Source organism: Pundamilia nyererei, unplaced genomic scaffold, assembly GCF_000239375.1.
Source record: "Pundamilia nyererei isolate P.nyererei 1_Seehausen unplaced genomic scaffold, PunNye1.0 scaffold00373, whole genome shotgun sequence".
NCBI lineage: Eukaryota > Metazoa > Chordata > Actinopteri > Cichliformes > Cichlidae > Pundamilia > Pundamilia nyererei.
In genome coordinates, this window is record NW_005187774.1 from 77,659 (window position 1) to 98,575 (window position 20,917).

Consider the following 20,917-nt stretch of genomic DNA (forward strand, 5'->3'; position numbering starts at 1 on the left):
CACCTCCACTGTCACCTCCACTGTCACCTCCACTGACACCTCCACTGACACCTCCACTGTCACCTCCACTGACACCTCTACTGTCACCTCCACTGTCGCTCCTTTGTTTTTCTGGCCCAACCAGTCATGGTTTGGCAGATGCATGAAGTTTGGGCGATCACCCTCTGCGGGGTCGGGCCTGCGGGGGATGAAAGCCCTTCTCTGCTTGCTAACAGACGCATTTGAAGGAGCGCTTTAATCTCACACCTAAACCTGCAGGGTGATGCAGGAGTTGCCCTGTGGCTATGGATTTGAGTATCATTTTCAGTCAACTGGTCAACTTTTGGAACAGCAGTGACTGACTTACCTAACACATCTATTTCATGTAGATGGCCAGACTGTTCTACCACAAGCCCCAGTTTGCGATCCTGGATGAGTGCACCAGTGCAGTGAGTGTGGATGTTGAGGATTACATCTACACCCATTGCAGGACGGTATGTCTTTGCATATACATAAATATAGCACATGTGCACATTCGTTTACATCTGGACCCACATTTGTTGGGGGGCTCTGCTGAACTGGGGCCAGTTAGAGAGTGACTAAATTATGTGAACCTGCTCACTGGCACGACTCCTCCCGTCCAGTTTAATCATTTCTTCATTCAGTCATATCAAAGTGCATCTTGGAATTCATTGGTTTCTAGAAGTTTCCCTGTTTACAGAAACTGAACAGTTAAATGTTAGTTTGACTTCTCAGTGATGTCAGGGACTGACCTTGATCTGAATTCATTGCTTTCAGAATAGCATCTGTCCAGCGCCCTCCTTTAACTGTTGTCAGTCTAAACTGAAGCTGTCAAGTCACTGAATCCAGATCAACCTCAGAGGGCTCAGCCAGTCCTGAGCATGCAGCTTCTACTACTAACTAAACTCAGACACGCAGAAGCTGCTATCAGCTTTAAAGAAAGAGCAACAAAACTGAGGTGTTGGTCAAAAAGCTGAAGTCAGAAGGGTTAGTTAGTTAATCAGCCACCACACAGCTCACTGGCTGCTACCCAACAAGGCTCTCTGGCACTAGAGCTCACCTTTCTCTGGCCTGAAGTACCTTTAAACTCTGATGGGGGTCAGCTGTATGAACAGGTCCATTTGAAAGGAGGCACTGCTGGGGCCGTAACACACTATGAGCTTTTGCAGCAGGGTTGGAGATGATGTGGCGAAATCTCACCATGGTGTTCTTTAAAACGGGGGTTTGTTTTTTATCTCAACAGGTGGGCATCACCTTGTTCACTGTGTCTCACAGGAAATCCCTGTGGAAACATCATGAGGTAGGACTGGATGTTCTTATGATTCAAAGTCCAGGGCTCTAGACTAACTTTTTGACATGGGCGCACCGGTACGCCTAACTTAAAAAATTTAGGCGTACCCGCACAAAAGTTAGGCGCACTCAAATTTTTCAACCGCATCGCTTAACACCGCAGTTTTACATGTGCACTTTCTTTGGGGGGGAAGTCCATACAGACAATATTCATTTCTAAATTATTAACTGACAATCTTGTGCTTAAAGTGCTTTGTCAATATTGTAGAAAATGTTAAACTTAATCATCATCTCGGCTCCTCTGACGACCTGTTTGCTGTTGTCTGCTGCTGAAAGGCAGTGGTAGAGGGAACACTTGGGCAGTGCATTTATCGCAGCATATAATGTGTTTCCTGGATACACTGTGCTTTTTCAGCGTTCAAAGATTGATGGCACCGTGTCAGAGCTGGCTATGAATTTCAGACGGATCAGGCCTTAACTTAACAAAAAAAGTTATCAATAATTCTTTTCATCTTTTCTTATTACCCACAGCTACATCCACTTCTCTCAGGCCTAGGCTGCTCACTAGGGCTGGGTATCATCACTGATTTCTATAATCCATTCGATTCCGGTTCTCTCAGTCCTGATTTGATTCAATTTAGCCTCAGACAGTCAGAAATATTATAATTCTGATCATTTATCAGCACTGACTTCATCAGAATTGTGAACATCACAGCAGATGCCTTTGTGTGAAAGTAACTGAGAATAAAACACAGAAAAACATGAAGGAGATTTTCCTTGTCTGGCTTTTTATAGCAGATAACCTTAAAAATATTCTACAATATTCTGCAAATTTGCATAATTTTAAGAAGTTTGCATTTCTTCAGTAGTGAACAGCAGAAATCAGGCTTTCTTGTCTGAGGTCATTTAAGTGAAAAAAGAAAAAGACAGCAGCCACAGCGCTGTGAACAACGGTAGACTGGTGGGTAATAAGCCAGTGAATAATGCAGAAAACAGATTTGAGACGGGAAACTGTTCCTGAAGTACAGAGAGAGAGAGCTGTGCAGAAAGTGTGATTTTTATTTTTTATTTTTTTAATAGTCGTGGAAGCAAAACAGCAGAATTCATGACGACATTGATCAAATGTGAAGCGCAGTTTGCTGCTTCTTTTGCTGCTGGCTCGGTGGATTTTGGTTGGAGAGACAAAACCTGCAGCTCAGAATCAGCGCAAAAAGACGTAATCACAGCGCGGACCGGACGCATCAGGATCGCTGAGCTCCGACAGCGTGTCCGTCCACGGGCCGTCGGGTGAGAAAGCCGAGAAAGACAAAGCTGATTCTGATGCGTCGGGTCTGTGTTTACGTCTTTGTGTGGAGTCCGTTAATGAATCGATATCGCTTTATTCAAGCTACTCACCTCTCTCTTCCACCTGCACTTTCAACTGGACCACGGCCAATCAGAGAGGTCCCGCCCCTCACTATCTCTGATTGGTTTAGTCCACGATAGGGGCATAATGTGTGTCTGTTGTTGACCACACGGAGAGTTGCAGAGACTTTTTTTTTTTGTTACCCGAACAGTTGGTCGCACAGGTGCAACCAAATATTTATTTTTAGCCGCACCACTGAAAAATTTGGTCGCATTTGCGAGCCCTGAAAGTGCAGATCCTGTCATTGTGTCAGCGCTCGGCTTCATTGTTGAGGCTGAGCAGACCACTCATAGTGCAGATTTGAGTGAGTCTGTGCACAGTTCAGACTAACACGTCTGTAACGGTCAGTGATTAAGGCTTCACACCAACTGTATTCAGGGTGGTTTGTTGTTTCAGGGGCACCAAAGCTTCCCCCCTCATCTACTCACTATGATTAGAAGCAGAGTCATTACGATGTCCAGTGTTGATAAACTGTACAGTATGTGATGTGCCACACACTGTGTAATGTTGGCCGCTGAGTCTCTTGATCTTATTGGTCGCGATCATGAAGAGAGGAATCCTATTGGTTGAAGCTGTGCTCGGATCCTTGCTGTCACCGCTATGCTAACGTCAGTGAAACGGTCAATGCTACGACGTGCTGGTGCTTTTATGAGTGAGCTTATCCTGAGCCTCCTTGATGTCTCATTGGGTTACTGCTCATTAGTTTGTGCAGTATAGTCAACCAATGACAACAAAGTCTTTGTGTCACTGTAGAGTAACCTGTGAATAGTGACGGACCTCCCAGTTCTTCTTCATGTGTGTACAGAAACATGTTGATCTTGGTGCTTACTGTTCCCTAACCATCTGACACGTGGTTACATTTGTAACTGATCTCTTTGCTGTTGTAAACGACATCTTTGTATTGGTAAATGTGTTTTAACCCACTGGTCTCTTTATTTCTCTCCTTCCCACACTCACTCTGTGTTTCTGGATCTGTCCTGTAGTATTATCTGCACATGGATGGACGAGGAAACTACGAGTTCAAGCCCATCACAGAGGAAACAGTCGAGTTTGGTTCATAACTACCAGCTGCTGACACTGGCGCAGACTTCCTGTTGATTTAGAAACCCGTCCTGTGTTCTTTCTGTTTAGTGTTTTTGTTGGGTGGGTTGCACTCGTGGCAGCAGTTCAAACTACGCACTGTTAAATCCTTATCACTGTTGTCCTGTCGAAACAATAATTTGTCCACTGCCAAACGTCTGTTTCCAGCCTTTAGGCTATTTCACACTAAGAAGTAGACTCATGCTACTGTGTCACCACTGCAGTCATGGATCATAACAGTACCAGGTTTGCTTGTAATGAGGAGCAGGAGCTGTTCTTCATGTGAGTGTGATGCTGCCTACATGTGTCTGTCTGGGAGCTTCTGACTGAAGATGAGAGTTGACCGTTGGACGGTCCTTCACTCGTAATTAATGTTTTAATGAGCTCATTTATGGAAGCAGTTGTGAGGAGGCGGATCCTGTGGCATCACAAACACGTCACACAGGACATCTCGCCTTGTTGCAACCACTCACATTTCTCACTCTGGGTCCGCCTCGCTCTCGGCTAACCTTTAGCTAAACTTGGTTCAGATTCACAATGACTGCTTATTTGTTTTTGTTTGTTGTTTTCAATTGTGGTACCAGGGGGACATCTTGCACTCCACCCACAGGTGACGACGCCAGCAAGCATTTCAACTTTCACATGTAGCTGTGGGTCATAATACCTGTGGGAGTTTGTGGGGAGGGACCCCTTATCTGATGGCATAAATGTGCTTGCTGCTTCTGTCATTACTGGCTGTTTCCCCTGCTCTCAAAGCCGAAGGATAAAGGCCGTCTAAATGTGTCATGGAGTTAAAACAAGTTTGCTCGATGACTTTTTCTGTGGCTGTGGGACAAAGTTATCGAGGCCTGTGGTTGTTTCTTGTTAAACACATTATAAGTGCTGTCACAGACGGCAGCCTGTAGTTTTCCAGAACTTTGCTCTTGTTTAGAAAGCTGGTCTGAATATCTTGACTGTGTGATCGGACAAACGAACAGTGGAGAGATGGAGAAGCAGAATGCAGCTCGTTAAGCTCAGTGCAGCGTTTTTATGAAAAACTGTTGGTAACGGCACGAGCTGTGGTTCTGGGGCTCAGTCATTTGAACCTGGTGGTTGTCAAGCTGCACCTTCTCCTGTTTTTGATCAGTGATGATAAAACTGGTCCACACTTAAACACCAAATCATGACTTTGAGCATTTCCCTTCCCGATGTGTCATTACTAATTTCCATGAATGAAATGTAGATTCTGTGGGTGGTGGGACTGTGTTTGTCTTGGGGGTTTGTACCTTATACTAATGTTTTAAAAATGTAAAGGGGAGCCTTAACTGTGTTGGTATTTTCTATAATTAATGTTATCTCACCTCAGATTAATAAAATAAAGAGTTGTAGAAACGATTTTTGTGTCTGTGCATCCACAGAGAGATGGATTTGTAACGTTTTAGAACAGCCCAACGTTTCCAGTTATTCGTTTAACGAATGAAATGGTGCAAAGTGTTGAACTGCCACAGGTTAAAAATAATAACTTCAGAATCATACAAAAATACTTTTTTGGGGAACTCAACACGGGTAGCAAGAGCTGCTCTGCAGTGATGGAGGTCGATCTTGAAAGCGATCCAGCACATACCTCCACCCCTCCTGGCTCTCCACTCTCACTGCAGCTCAACCTGTCCATCAGCGTTGAGACCAAGAATCCATACTGCTGCTTGCTGATCACGACATCTGTCTTCACCCTAGTTTCAGACGCTGTTTCCATATCATCACACTGTAGTTGCTACAGCCTTGCACATCAACCCTGTTCTCTACCTGAGCTCAGTTAAACATGGAAAAACGTGATTCTATAAACGGGGTGGATGAGGACTCTTGTATAAAGTGCTGAGAGTAGACAGGCGGTGCATGAGAGCCAGTCCATGTACCAAAATATAAATGTGTAGGACTGGTTTTCTTCATACGTTCATTACTTCTATCTGTAATCGCTGTCAACAGGAAGTCCTAAAAACTCCCTGAAAAGCTTTGAGTTGATCCAAAAGGCCACAGTGAGTACTGGCAGGGAGCAGACTTCTCCTGTACTGGCTTCCTTTGAAGTTCTCCCAGTTTGGATTCACCATCTCTATTTTTAAGAAACTTAAAAACATTGCTTTTCATAAAATTACCACAAAAGAACTAAATGTCTTGGTTGATTTTATTTCTGTTGTAACAATGTTTCTCTTATTTGCCCATAAATAGTAACACAATTACAAGGACAATGCAGCTGTGAGTTGTGCAGCATCCATGAAACACCAAGTTTTTTTCTACCAATGTCACATTTTCTGTTATTGATACGTGGGTGTTGTTTATCAGAGGGGATGACTGAAGTGAAGAAACTATCTGGCACTACATCAGTGAAAGTGAATTCACTTCCTACTGGAACGAGCATGGTTATCTTGGAGGGTGGACGGTCCCCGGCTGGGTGGGATTGTTACAGAACATCATCACTATCTCTTGCTTTTCCACGGAGGGTGACAACATCACACTGCTGTGACCCTGTCAGTGCACCAGTCAGCACAGCGCTCTCTGCACAGCCTGTATTTAGTTAAATTACTCTAATTTAGGAATTGCTGTCGTCGTTAGCCTTGAATGATAGTATAATAAAAGTTGCACACTGTAACCACAGGAAACACCCACACAGGTGTTTAATCTCGTTATGTTTTTGCTTTTTTCAGAGGTTTGTCTTTAGAGCTTCCTTTAAAATCATTTCATGCAGAGCAGAAAATACTGCAAGATCCGTGTGAAGGTCTGCACTTTTACTCACTGCAGTGTGTCACAACGTGTCTGCTTAGAGCAACTGCAGTCAGTTTGTACTTTGACCTGCTGATCAGCTGATATCCTGTTTTTCTCGCCCGGCCTGATGCAGGAAGTTTCAGGTTTGTTTCGGTTTTAAACGGGAGCACAGTGAAGCCATGGACAGGCTCATGTGTATAGTGTTGATTCTAAGCTTTCATAACTTGTGGAAAGGCCTCGACGCTGTGGAACAAGGTAGGCTGCTGCTTATGTTAGTCAGTGTTAGGTTAGATTTACAGTGTGATGACCTGTCACACAGGAAGTACATGAAGAGTCATGATTATGGACTGTCAGGTTCGAGCCTCATATTTGAGCTTAAACATATTATTATTACTTTGTTTCCTTGTTGTGACAGGCTGCTAATAAAGTGCCCAAAGTTACAAAACAGGGTATTTGCCAAGTTGTGTGTTTAGTGTAGCTGCATCATTGGTTCATCCCTTGAGCTGGGTACCTTTATAAGGCTTGAATGACTGATAGGTCAGCGTTATAATAACGATAATATTTATTTGTTGGCCCCCTACAACACAAAATAACAAGAACAGTTTTAGAAGATAGGAATACTAAAAAGTTAAGGATGATTAGAGTTGACATGCAAATGAAAATGTTAAGTTTTGAGCTGAGATTTGACTCTGTCAGAGTCGAGCTGTTGAAGGTGTAGTTATGAATTTCAAAGTCAAGGTGCAGCGCAGCGAAAGACTCCAACATGTGAAGTGTCCAGTTTGACGTGAGGAGCAGCTGATTGAGCAGAGGACATGAGAAGGAGTCTAAGGCTGAAGGAGGTCAGAGTCAAAGAACCAAAATATTGTACTGAATACAATGTGGATATAGGGAGCTAGTGAAGCTGAGAATGGGTGCAACAGTCATTGGTGCAGATTTGTGTAGATGTACCATCTGTACCATGTGGAGCCAACTGAGAAGTTTGTTTCTGAGGAGAGCAAAGAGAATGGTATTACAGTCTCCCAAACATGAGGTGGGCAGGGCATGAGCCAGCACACGAGTGCTGTGTTGAAAAAGAAAAATGCAAAGTCTGGCAACAATCTGACTCCTTGGAAGCAAAATATAAAGGAATGAGATGTCTTGAGACTTTCGCACACCATTTAAATTAAAAAAAAAACATCAAAACATGTGTTTTTATTAGTGCTGTCAGCGTTAATCTCCTTAAAATGACCTTAACGCCATAACTGCATTAACCCAGCAAATCTTCGTTAGCAAGTTAGCACGGATTGCCCAATGCGTGGGGCTGCACGGTGTTAGCGCGGTTAGCTGTAGTGTTATTTAGGTCAGTCATTCTCAAACTGTGGTACGCGTACCCCTGGTGGTACTTGGGCTCTCTCTAGTGGTATGCAGGAAATCTCCAATTGTTTTTAGGATTAAAGAATATACCATTGTGGAGGTTTGCAAAGACGACTTGAGACTTCACGAGACTCTTCTGGGAGCCCGAGTCAACCAAAAAACGTCTCCCTGAGCATGAGTTCTCTATGAAGAGCAGCCTTTCCTTATCGCCAGCGGTCGCAGCCGCTACAGAGCGCTGGCAGGCTCGTTTCCCTGGGCCTTGAACCTGCAAAGGCGGCAGACAGCGCCGTGCTGTGGTGCCAAAATGCTGTTGGTAAAAACACAGCTGTTTTCCAAGGCGCCACCGTGCCACGATCCCAGCCAGCATCGATGAGTCAGCCCGGGAGAATCAGTGGGTGGGCAGGAGATGCCGTCGGAACTATCACCTGGATGCCAAAGCTCCTAGTAGCCAGGAGAATACGATCTGGTTCTTCTGCAAGTGAGCGGTAATCCTCCAAGGCCAGCAGCGGGGAGTTGGCGAGGCCAGCTGGCACTGGTGCCGGCAACTGTCAGAGGAAGACGTGAGTGAAGAGAAATCCGCCATCATCCATTCTTAGCAAGGACAGCGTGCGCTCCATGAGCTCAAGAGCGGTACCATCACCCAGGCCTGAGAGAGAGAGGAGTATCTTGGCCCGCTCTGCATCGGAGAGGGAGTAGCGGCGCAGCAGCAGCGCCTTGAGAGCGGTGAATTTCCCTTGGGTGGGGGGAGCCCAGAGAAGGGTCATCACACAGCGGGTCATCGCACCAGATCCAGCGAGGCCACCACATGGTGTTATTTAGTTTCTGAAATGCCACAAAGAGCAAACTGAGGTTCGATGTCCACGGACCACGAAGAGTTGTGAAGCCAAAAATCCGGCAGCTTAATCACCACAACAAAAATTAAACCGTACAGCTCTGCTAGCACTTCCAACATAAATGAAGACAGAAAACTAAACAGCAGTGACGTTTGTAGGGTTACTGAAGTTGGGCTAGCTGGTATATAATGATGTGCTACGTGACCGCTAACTACACAGCTATGTTAGCATAACACAAACAGTGAAGATGGAGGATGAACGCTAACTTTTTTCCACTCTGTAAAAGTTAACGTGAGGGTTCCCAATCGTTAGGGACAAATCCAGTCGCCATCGGCGTAACTTTGTGCTGAACATTTGGGGGGTCAAGATCTCTGTCTAAATAAATAAATAAATCTGAGTAAATTCCCAGATGATTAAACATTCAACTATTTTGCTGGTAATAACTGAAATGAGTAAAGAAAATCAACAGCCTTATTTACTGTATGCAAGATAATTCATAATTTTATTGGGGGGGTATATTGGTTGGGTCTGATTAATGGCGGGGGAGGGGGGGGTCATAACCCGCCTAATCCCTCTGGAAATTACGCCCCTGGCAGTCGCATGACAGGATGCTGTAAACGGACCAAACTTCAGTCAGGAGAACAACTGCAATACGAGGTTAGTCATTCATATACTGCTGCATGGGCTGGAGTTACATCGTAAGGGTTTAAACACTGAGCTTTAAAATGAACCGTGGTAATAAAATCCGAGAGAGGCCAACAGGGCTTGATCAGATTAAACAGAACAAGATCGAAAGCATTAAAACAAGTTGAAAACACAACAGCCTTAATAATCTCAGAGTAGTTTGGACTGACGCAGGTTTCATCGGGTCATCACTTAAAGATTGGCTATCCCACCTGCTGTGAATGTTTTAATGCAGTATACTGCATTAAAACATTCACAGTATATATACAGTTGTTATTATTATCACTTGTCATGTCCTGTTTATGAAAGTTGAAATAAAATTCATTCATATAAGAAATAAAATTGTCTTGTGTAAACTGTATGTGGTGTTAAATAGGCCCATACTACTGTACTTTAATGTCAGTCATAAGGGTGGTACTTTAAGAGCCATATATTTATTGAGGTGGTACTCATTGTGAAACGGTTGAGAACCACTGATTTAGGTCACATGGCACCACTAGAGGGCAGCATGGGGCACAATATTTAGTGCTGTTGTTGCCCAGCCAAAGTAATAAAGAAGAAGGTTGTGGGTGTGAATCCACCATCTGGCCAGGGCCTGTCTGTTTGAATGTTCACCATTTGTTTTCATTAAGGCATTTCACACATAGTTTTTAAACCACAAAACCATTCACATGTATGTATCTGTCTGTGGATGGTGCGCATGTGTTGAGAAAAGTGTCTTCATTGTCTGTAGGTGTGCTGAACTTTGTGGTGCTTGCAGACTGGGGTGGGCTGCCTTTTCCTCCTTACTACACTGCTCAAGAGAAAGATATTGCTGCAGAGATGGATAGACTGGCCCAATCCGAGGGGGTGGACTTTGTTCTCAGCCTTGGAGATCACTTCTATTTTAGCGGCGTCAAGGATGTGGAAGACCCACGCTTCAAGGTATATCATATCAGGACCCATGCATTAACAGCTGTTGATATATTCTGTTGAGCTCTTCTTGTAGCCCCAGACTTTGCGATGAATAGCATCTCTTCAGAGTTTAGTCTACCCTAAAGGATTCTGCAGGGTGATGTCATTTCCTTGGCTAAAAACTAAAATGTTACAAATCAAACGCATAGTTTTAGATTTGTACTTAGCACTTCTCACTGGTGTTGCTTCACTCTTTTACAGTGAAGATGAGCAGGGATAATTTATTCACTGACAGTTTCTTTGTGAACTTCACAATAGGTAAGAGAACCAAAAGAAACCCATAGCAACAGGAAGCTTGTCCATGTTTAGCTCTGCTGGACTCCAGAAAGCTGCAAAATGTGGCTTGAGATTTCCAAAGAAACACACGATCACCATATTCCCTGCAAAGTGAAGACTGGAGGGACAGTACTGGTACCCAGTGTTGGGAAGGTTACTTTTAAAGCGTATTCCACTACAGATTACAGAATACATGCCCCAAAATGTAGTTTGTAACATATTCTGTTCAGTTACTCAATGTGAGTAAGGGATTCTGAATACTTTGGATTACTATTGTCATGCTTTTACAACTACGTGAATGTACTGCTGCTGTGTGATTTATTAGTGTTACTGAGGCTACTCACCACCGAGCTGGCATTAGTTGAGGTGAGGTCATAGTCTGCTTTCAGAACTGCACATGATTATTTGCAGCTAGCAGCTTGTTAACGCTATCATCAGTCTAACAGACTGCAGGCTAAGAGTTGTTGACCCACTAGTGATCACGAGCCTCGTCACGTGAGTCACGGTGTGATACAAGAACGGAGGCGTGATAAGTATGTTTCAGGTGGAACCTTGCCTTACCCTGTCATGTGACCTGTTGAGGTTACCTGATGTAAATGTCAGGCACCTGGAAGAGAAACTGCATCGTAGCCAGCAGACAGTTGGTGATGTAAGGCAGCCTTTATTTAAAGATGATTATTCACAGTGGACATAGATAACTCTCTGCCCACAATGTGAACACTGACATCCTCGAAAGACCTTTGTCCTTGAGATGCAGATGTCCTGGTAAACTGGTAAACGTCAGTGTTGAGGTTTCCGTTCACCTCCGTGTGCACGGCACAGTCCAGAAACAGTGAACAGTTATCCTTTGCCCTGGTGTGTTTCTATCCACAGAGCTCATGTGAGCAGTGAAGGCTTCTACTTCCTGGGTTCTGATTTTGACCCAGGTGTCATCCTCGTATCTGTGCCAGTGGCTAAGTGCTTTATTTTCCGCTTCCTCCATGTAAAGCTTGGCTATAATGGGTGACACTGGGGAGCCCATGGCACACTCATGTTTGTGGAATAAATCCACAGTGGGTCAGGGACTCTCTTGGGTTTAAATACCTCAGGTTTTAGACTTGCAGAAGCTTCTTTGATGACAGGTGAAACAGAAGGAGTCCAGTACTTTCAAAGCTTCTTAGACTACCATGAGCTGGACTGAGAGCCTACACAGACATAAACTGTGAGGTATTTCTCCTCCACAGAACACGTTTGAAGGTGTCTTCTCGCAGCCATCTCTACTGGATATACAGTGGTACCTAACTGCTGGAAACCACGACCATATCGGCAACATCTCAGCACAAATGGCTTACTCTAACATATCCCACCGATGGTAAATATCAAGCAATACAGACAAGGTTTGAGTGAGAAGGTCAGTCTTCTTACACCTGTAGCTTTGACCTGAACTACTTATCATGTGACTTGCATTAAAATCGTGTTTCAGACGTTGCTGAAACGTGCTCTGATGTTTTGTACACTCGTTTCTGTGATAACTGAGATGATTCAAGGGTCCAGACCTCCGTGTTGCTTGGACGTTATGATGTGTTGTCTCTGTAGGAATTACCCAGCTCTTTATTACGATCTTCAGTTTACTGTTCCACACACAAACGTGTCAGTGAGCATCCTGATGATTGATACGGTGGTGCTCTGTGGAAACACCAATGACCAGGTCCAGCCTGTGGGACCAGAAGACTCCACGGCAGCAGCAAACCAGTGGAACTGGATCAGTGCTAAACTGGCCAGCAGCAGGTGATTCAAACACAGATTCGTTTGACCAGTTATCTGCACAGATGTCACTCAATACAAAGATACATTTGTGATTTATTAAAGGTTTGATATACAACTGTGTGACAAATATTACGCAGAATGAGGATTTAAATAAATATACAGTGTACAGAAAACCAAATAAAGAAGAGCATCAAAGAGAGGGAAACATACACCCAGCAGTTTAAACCAGTTAGCTCTGCTGGTGTTGCTGGTCCCTCTGTGTGGGAGTTTAAAGGCTGTCTGGCTTGTGCAGGTCTGACTATGTGGTGGTGGCTGGTCATTATCCTGTGTGGTCTATTGGCAATCACGGACCTACAGCCTGTCTAGTCGACAAACTACGGCCTCTGCTGAAGAAGTACGGAGTCACCGTTTACCTGTGTGGCCATGATCATGATCTGCAGGTGTGTTCACATACAGAACATCACGTTCACCAGTTAAAGCAAGGGAGTGAAGTGTCTCCATTATATTCAGTCCATCGCACTGACCTGCTGGGACAACCAGTCCTGTGCTATGATGTGTTGACCAAGTGTTTCTGACTGCTGATCAGTTTCTGTGGCCCAAACCAGAGGAGATCATATTAATGTTAAACAAAGAGATGCTAGTTCCTGATCTTTGTGTAGAAAGTGTGACAATCCAACCCATCAAAAGAAGACGCAGTTTCTCTGTTCTCTCCTCCAACAGTTCATCAGAGAGGATGATGGGAGCTCCTATGTTGTCAGCGGGAGTGGGATGGTCAGTGACCATTCCACTCGTCACATCAGCAGTGTCCCTCCGTCCTGGCAGCTCTTTTCCAGTCCTGTCAATCACACAGCAGGAGGCGTGGCTTTCTTCCAAGTGACTGAGCGTCAGATGACAGTCAGTTACATGCAGACAGATGGGAAATGTGTTTACCAGGCTGAGCTGCCAAAACGCAAAGTCTGAGGCCGCAGAGATCGGTAACCATCAGGAACAGCCATGTTTGTTCATGTGCTGCACAGCTTTGTGTCATGTACTCTGGCACTCTGTAAAGATAAAACCTTCATTTTAATTACAACTTTTAATTATTGTGAAAGTAAACAGCTGTTTAATCAATAACAGTTTCAAATGTAATGCTTTTCACTTCTAATCTTTATGAATAGATCAGCGTGTATGTGTACATACCTGCATATGAATATGTAGGGAAACATATATGATGCCACATCACAACAGCAGCCGCTTCAGGGCACTTTATATTGTAAGTTAAAGGTGCTGCAATAACACTGCAGTTACTTTGTTGAGTACTGTTGCTTCGGTTACAGAAAAGCAGCCTGTGTGAAGAATAACGTCCTCGTTACTATTTTGGAACCATCAGCATTGTTTTCTTTGCTTTTGTTAAACAAATTTAATGTAAATTCAGTTTCACATTCATAGTCACAGACGGTTTAAAAATAATTAAGCACTGATCGGCTCCTGATCAGTTATCGATCAGATGCTGTGATTGATGATGATGATGGTGATAATCATCTATAATGAAGCTACCTGACTGCGGCTGACGTCAAAGCTTTGTTCTTTAGAACATGTGCAACGTTCCCTCTGGAATCAGTATGTTAGCACAAAGTAATAGAAGTACTTGTTTTCTTGAAATACACTTTCTACTTTTTTCTCAGAACGATTGACAACATTTTTCTCTTAATGTGTCCCTAATACGTCTTTGTAATATATGGAGTCCAGTCCCACTGATGAATCCGATATAGTGTTTTTAATCAATAAAACTGTTTTTTAATATCGTGCTGCTTTTTGTATGAGTTCATACTCTAGTGTAAATAAACAACAACACTAAAGCTATTCTGTTACTCCTGTATGCAAAAAACACACTGCACCCAAAATATATCATAGTTCAGCAACACTGATCAATCTAATGAACTTAAACCTGCTCCATCCTCCCTACCCTAATATTTTAAAGAGTACTTAGCAGAAATATTAAGCAACCTAATAACCTAATAAAAAAATAGGGAACCACCCCTCACGCTCCACCTCATGATGCTTAATCGACGTAATCAACCTTAATTTGATGCAGTGTGAAAAACATGCACAGAAATCAATTATTTTTCAAGAATAATTAAATAGATTCAACATCTTTCTTCTACAGAACAGCACAGATGGTTCCCAAAGGAAAAAGTACTACAGCTTACTAGAGTATATTAGACTTAACAGTTACTATATACAGTGATGGACTTCTATATATTTTACAGCAGATTAAAACTTTGGGTGTAAGATTCAGATAATTATTGATTAAAAGCTCAACATTTTAAATGTGAATAAGAAAGAAAAGGTTCCCCTGTTCATGCCCTATCGGCCCCCCTGGCTAAACTTTGCTAGATCCGCCCCTGCACAGTTACGTCAGCTGTAGAAAAAGATCCTGGAGTAGAAAGTAATATTAAATACATTCTAACAACAGCTGATCAAGCTTAAACGTGCTGCTGTTGTTCAGCCGCTGGTTTCCTCTTTCTGCTGCAAAGTGGGCCAAAAACAAACCAGAGAGCCGATCAGCTGATCATTGATCAGTTTCACGATTGAAGTAGCAGCAGGAGAGGCAGTCGCTCCATATATCGGTTGTTAAGCTTTACAAACACTCAGAGATGGACTTACACACTTGCTTTACTTCTCTCTGGGGTAACTTCCTCGGAGATGAAATGCTGGTTTGAGGCTAATACACACAGCCACATGACCACACTGCTACGGTTATGAGCCGAGTTACGCCATGTCGCAAGTTCTGTGAGGTGCTTGTTTGATATTTAATGGATCATTACATTTTTTATTTCTCTCCGATATCCGATCCAGTAATTTAGGTCAGTATCGGACCGATACGTAATATCGGATCGGTCCATCTCTAGTCTAGTGTTCACATCCGTAGCACCTCCGTGTGCGGCTATTTACAGTCCCTGTGTGGTCATTGTGGACGTCTTTTAAACGTCAAACTTGGACTCATATTAGACATGGCTTCTATAGGCTCTGATGTCTCCAGAGGGTGGAGGACATGATGTCTGTGAGCTACCAGGTCATTTTTCTGTAGCTTTATGTCTGCAGCTGTCATCTGTGGCTGAGACAGTCACATGGAGCAGCATGAGCCCTGAGAAATGGGACTAGATCATAAGAGTTACGTGTGAAGGAGTCATCAGTGGACATGTTCAGGATGTTTCAGGCTCTTGATGCTCAAACGAGAGTGAGCAGCTGCTCGCAGCGACTGACGAAGACCAGCAGAGAGTCCGGCTCGTACACAATTACACACTTGGACTAACATCTCGTACTTTCCTCACAGCTTTTCTCAGCAACTGATCACAAACACATTCACTTCCTCTTACAATCATGAGCTTTTCACAATAAAACAGGATGCTGGTCAAAATGGACCATATACATTTTAAATGCTCTTTGAAAACTCGTTAAACATATTCCAAGAAATTCCATATCTGTCTAAATCCTTTAACCGTCCTTATTTTACATTTTAACATGGATTGTAACATTATAATAAACGGCCGTTTTAACCTGGTGAAGAAATGAACCAGGAAAATGTAAACTAACAAAAAGAAACACGTGCACTGAGTAAATCAACACATAATGAAGGTGTTTGTTTATAATTTATCTGTAAATAAACAACGTGACACATCCAGCCTGCTGCAGCAAATGTATTAAACTGATGGTCTGAGCCAAGCGCTGGGTTTCATCCTGCATCAGCTCAGACAGCGTCCAGCAAAACGCTGACCCCTGAATGTTGTTGTGTTGCTGATGACCACCAAAGCCCAGCGATGCTCTGCTGTTACCAGTTACATGCACAAACGTAAGGAGTAACATGTTTATTGTCTTTAATATCAGTTAAACACAATAAAATAAATACACCACATACAAAAATATACATCCTACATTTTGATTCCATAAAAATGTGTTTCAAGGTAAAATCCCCACTACAGTCTAAGAATGATTTGCATTTACACAGCAGACTGTAAATTAAATAAAATAAGCTGTTATATTTTACTATAGTAGTCACAGGCACCAGGAAAGGAGATGCAGTATTTGCAGTGTCAGTACATACTGTAGCAGGGCTTCAGCAGAGTTTTCCCATCTTCCCAGTGTCAAAAATAAGGTTGTTTCACAGAAACTAAATGAAAGTCCAGTGTTTGGCTGAGGAATGCTGAGCGACATATGTCCGTGTGTCCAGTTCAACGTACCGCCAGAGATGTGCAGTGAAGCACATACGTTATACTACGCCCTTCTTTTCACCGTTTGCAGCTTTTTTCTTGCGCTTGCAGCACACCACTGTGACGGTGATGATGATCCCGGTGAGCAGCAGGATGAGGATGATGGCAGAAATGATCACTGCAGGAGAATACACTGTGGAAAACACAACACAGTCTGTCACACCAAAGCTTTACTGCTCATTTCTAAGCAGTGACCCACACGGGAGTACGGATGGGCTGGCTTTTATACAGTACTGTAGTCCTAAGTACTCAGAGTACTTAGGACTACAGTACAAGCCACACTGAAGCTTTTCACACAAATTCACAGGCAGACTCTGTGTGGTGTTTGAACCGTGTAACAGTCACACGCATGCTGTGTGAGCAGAATCATCTGCAGCTCAACGTGACAAAGACTGTGGACTGTGGGAGGACCAAGAAACCTGTGACCTGTTTCAGTCCAGGAGGTGGATGTGGACGTCGTGGAGGAGCATAAATGCCTCAGAGTACACACAGAAAACACCTGGACTGGGTTAGAAGCACCACCGCCCTCTAGAGGACGGGCCAGTCGTCTCTGAGGTCCTTCAACATCTGTCGGACAATGCTCAGCATGTTCTGTGAGTCTCTGTGGTCGGCGCCATCCTCTGTGGAGGCTCACAGACGCCAGCAGACTCAACAAACCGCTCAACAAACGGGGCGATCGCGGCTCAAGAGTTGAGAGTTCGTCTTGAATCAGACGGTTGCCGGTTCGAGCCCCGGCTCGGACAGTCTCGGTCGTTGTGTCCTTGGGCGAGACACTTCACCTACTGGTGTTGGCCAGAGGGGCCGATGGCGCGATGTGGCTACTGCTGTAGCTGCCTCCACCAGTGTGTGGATGAATAAAGCGCTTTATAAATGCAATGCATTATTATTATCCATAGGTAATGATATTTGTACATACCTATCAATGTTCCAGTAATTAGAGCCGTTTTGTTATATTTTGTAAAATATTGTATTATTTATTTAGTCACTGTTCTTGCTGCTGTGGAGACGCTGTGACCACGGAGGATTAATGACGTATTCACACACTTGGTTTAACTTTACTAATTAATACCGCATTACTCTGAAAACAAAACAAAGTGATGAGTAATGTGATTACTTTCACTGTTTGCTAATTCAGAATAACATCTGCAGACAGACAGTCCACAGTGACGTGGCTCCGTGTGGGGTTATTGCCTGTTACTGTAGCAGCTTCCTGTAGGGGGCGCTGTGGGATTTCTATTAAGAATCGGTGCAGCCACGGCACACTGCAGCTGTAGTTCATCACAAACAGCTTCAGAGTAATGAAAGTGCTTTTTTCACAGGTTTCACAGTCTGAGGGGAAACATCCTGATGTCCTTGTTTTTGTTTGCGTTACTACCAACGCTCACTTTAACACGTTTGTGTTATTGTTCACATACAAAGCACACTGAGGTCACGTGTTGTATAAATAAAACTGGATTAAAAGTAGATGTAATGTTGTTTTAGTCATGAAGAACTCTGGAGGTGCTTGACGACCACCTGTTTCACACAGACAATAAATAAACATGCTGTGAATTTATAGTCCAAATATTTACGGACGGATGTACACGCTCTGGACGCACATCCGCACGAGGCCGTGGGAAGTGGATGTGCTGGGGTCCTGGAGCGCCCCCTGTCCCAAAGGCAGACATCCCAGCACCACAGCATTGTGTGCAAGCTCTGGTATTTTGGCCCCGCCCTCTTATTCTGTAGACTGAACTGGAGTCACAGTCGTGTAATAAACACCATCAGATCCAGGCACGATTTAGTGCCTCACCTCTGTCTCCCAGCTGCTTCCCACCCACACAGACACACACCGGAGAAGAAAGCCTGGCCCAGTGTTCAAACACTTTACAGAGCTTTTGCAACCTTAACAGTTAGTGATCTCCTCCGCATCAAAAATAAACACAGAGTTCGTGAAAACTCTATTTTCACCTCACAAAATGATAAGTTACTCATCAAGTCAACAGGCTTCTGCAGACGATTGTTAGTCAAATAAATCACATCCTGCTGTACCGCTGCTGTGTCAGCAGCTCGTGGTCAGCAGCTCGTGGTCAGCAGCTCGTGGTCAGTGCTGCGCTGAAATAAAGAGCTCACCTTCTATGATGGTCTGGTTCTCGTCTTTTGAGCACTGCGGGGCACTCAGGTCTCCCAGCTGCTTGCCATAAGTGCGGCTGGGGATGTAGGCTTGGACCTGGAAGCAGTAGCTCTCCCCGTGATCCAGGCCAGTCACCTTTATCATACTTGTGTTGTAGTTGGATGTTTTCTGTGGACAACAGAAGGGAACGGCCCGTGATGTCATTCACGTATGTTAAAGACTGCTGTTGTGCTGTCAGTCTGTGGTGGGTGCTCCTCACTTTGCCAGTGCTCTTATTCTTCCAGTAGGTGACTCTGTAGTGCAGCCGCTCAGAGAAGATGTCCCTCAAAGTCTGCAGGTGGTGACCGTTGGCGATGGCAGTGGGCGAGTCTGTCACGTTCAGGGTGGCGCTGCCTTCACTGACCTCCAGCGTGAACTTGGGCCTGTCGAGTTCAGCTGTGGAGGAGAAGTATTTTTAAACTGCTGGATATGCACGTGTGTGTCCTGTGATGACTGAAGTCTCTGTTAACCTTCCAATATTACACTGAACTAAATGAGAATGACAGCTTCAACAAACAGCTTATGTGTTGACATAAAATGATCAGCTTTTCTTTGAGTTTGCTGAATGATCACATAAATAATCTGCTTATGTTAACATTGCTCTCTGGACCTGTAGACACAACGACCCCTGATGACCGGGTGTCACACTGCGGGCCACTGCGGACACTGTCGTCTCATTGGAGGACACTTCAAGTAGTACAAAACAAGAAAACAGGAGTGTTTGTTTGTTTACTTTTCGAACATTGTAAAACAAGACTAAACTTTATTTCCTCTGAAGCCGTTCACTGGACGACTAAATAAACACGTGGGTCCTGTCTGTGTGACACGAGCAGCAGCGCTGCTGTCATTGTGTTCCTGTTTAGGTCAAGCGCAGAGGTAGGGGTGACCTCGGCTTTGAGACCGCTGCCTGATGACAGAGAAACTGTGACGGCATTTCTTTATTGGATGGGCAACAACTTTGTGAAAGTCTACAGATCCAGGGACCGATGATGGAAACAGCCCTGTGAGTGTGACGGTGAGACTTCTTTGCATCATCCTCACTGAGGGCGACCATGAGAGCGGGTGTGTTACCATGTTAAACTGTTCCTGCGCTGGCTTCATGCACTCTCCCGGGCATGCTTTCATTTCTATGTTATTCTGATTTATAAAAAATCATATCAAAGGGTCTTACTGTCATCGTATGGGCAGAATTTTGGCGAGGTTTTGTGGGGAAACTCGGAGAGTTCAGAGGTCGCCCCCTGTGGGGGCTGAGATAGGACATCAGCTACGTAGCAGGCTTTGGGGTCAGTCATGGCGGTGGAGAGATCGCACATCGTTTGTGACGACCGGATACAGTTAGTGATTCTCTGTGCGTTCCCACCAACCCTGCAACATATGACGTGTTACACATAGTTTACATGAAACACCCACATACATGAAAACGTGCTGCCGTAGCTGAACTGATGGGGCTGTGAGGCCAGGTGTGGATGGTACTTACGGAGACAGTTCCACTGTGTAAGAGTAATCCGCGGATGGTTTGGGCTCCCAGACCAGAACCGTTTTAAAATTGGTGGATTTCCAGGTGACGTTCTGCGCTTGTGGATACGAGCCTGCAAACAAGGAGTGGATCAGTCACATGATGAAAATCAGACATTACTGATCCTGCTGAATGACTGAAGCTCTTTAACACAGTGTTGCACACCCTTTAGCAGCAAAACGACCCAAACTGTGCTCAGATTCATCATTTCATCAGGTTCACATGGTGAACATCCCAGAGCTGCGCTCTTATCAGTGGAGAAAAAGGCCCCACTCATGTAGTTTTACGGACGGACTGTTCCAGCTGCACTTTGCTTTGTGACCACAGTAAGTGTGCCACCCACGGAGCACACCACAGCTTCTCCCCTCTTACACCGAGGATCCAAATCTGTCTGAAACATCGTCGCTTGTTTGCAGACCTCGGGAGTGTAAGTACCTCCTTCCTCTTTATCTGGGGGCAAAGAGTGCAGCTGTCTCACTCCTTTCACAATTCAGATCAAACTGAGGTTATTGTACTCGGCCCTGAAAAGCCTAGAAATATGGTCTCTAAGCAGATTCTTACTCTGGATGGCATTACCTTGGCCTCCAGTAACGCTGTGAGGAACCTTGGAGTCATTTTTGACCAGGACATGTCCTTCAATGC

At 44.3% G+C, this 20,917-nt stretch overlaps 3 protein-coding genes across 4 annotated transcripts in view; 2 read left to right on the forward strand and 1 right to left on the reverse strand.

Annotated features, from left to right (window-relative positions):
• Window positions 1-5,149, forward strand: part of abcd3a (ATP-binding cassette, sub-family D (ALD), member 3a) — an 18,521-nt gene extending 13,372 nt beyond the window's left edge. For both annotated transcript variants that reach the window (XM_013915829.1, XM_013915828.1), the window contains exons 21-23: window positions 369-473; window positions 1,244-1,300; window positions 3,679-5,149. In XM_013915829.1, the coding sequence (XP_013771283.1) occupies window positions 369-473; window positions 1,244-1,300; window positions 3,679-3,756 (240 nt within the window). In that variant the 3' untranslated portion in view covers window positions 3,757-5,149. The remainder of the gene's footprint in view (window positions 1-368; window positions 474-1,243; window positions 1,301-3,678) is intronic.
• A 1,293-nt stretch (window positions 5,150-6,442) lies between these two features.
• On the forward strand, window positions 6,443-14,135 carry LOC102213917 (tartrate-resistant acid phosphatase type 5-like). The gene is made up of 6 exons (XM_005752690.1): window positions 6,443-6,766; window positions 10,115-10,305; window positions 11,835-11,962; window positions 12,187-12,378; window positions 12,650-12,797; window positions 13,078-14,135. Exons 1-6 carry the CDS (start codon window positions 6,691-6,693, stop codon window positions 13,315-13,317), a joined length of 975 nt encoding a protein of 324 aa, XP_005752747.1. The 5' UTR covers window positions 6,443-6,690; the 3' UTR covers window positions 13,318-14,135.
• A 2,062-nt stretch (window positions 14,136-16,197) lies between these two features.
• Window positions 16,198-20,917, reverse strand: part of f3a (coagulation factor III, tissue factor a) — a 6,255-nt gene continuing 1,535 nt past the window's right edge. Inside the window, exons 2-6 of the mRNA XM_005752691.1 lie at window positions 20,237-20,348; window positions 19,931-20,124; window positions 18,980-19,155; window positions 18,720-18,888; window positions 16,198-16,740 (exon numbers count right to left, since the gene is read on the reverse strand). Of these exons, the coding sequence (XP_005752748.1) occupies window positions 16,607-16,740; window positions 18,720-18,888; window positions 18,980-19,155; window positions 19,931-20,124; window positions 20,237-20,348 (785 nt within the window). The 3' untranslated portion in view covers window positions 16,198-16,606. The remainder of the gene's footprint in view (window positions 16,741-18,719; window positions 18,889-18,979; window positions 19,156-19,930; window positions 20,125-20,236; window positions 20,349-20,917) is intronic.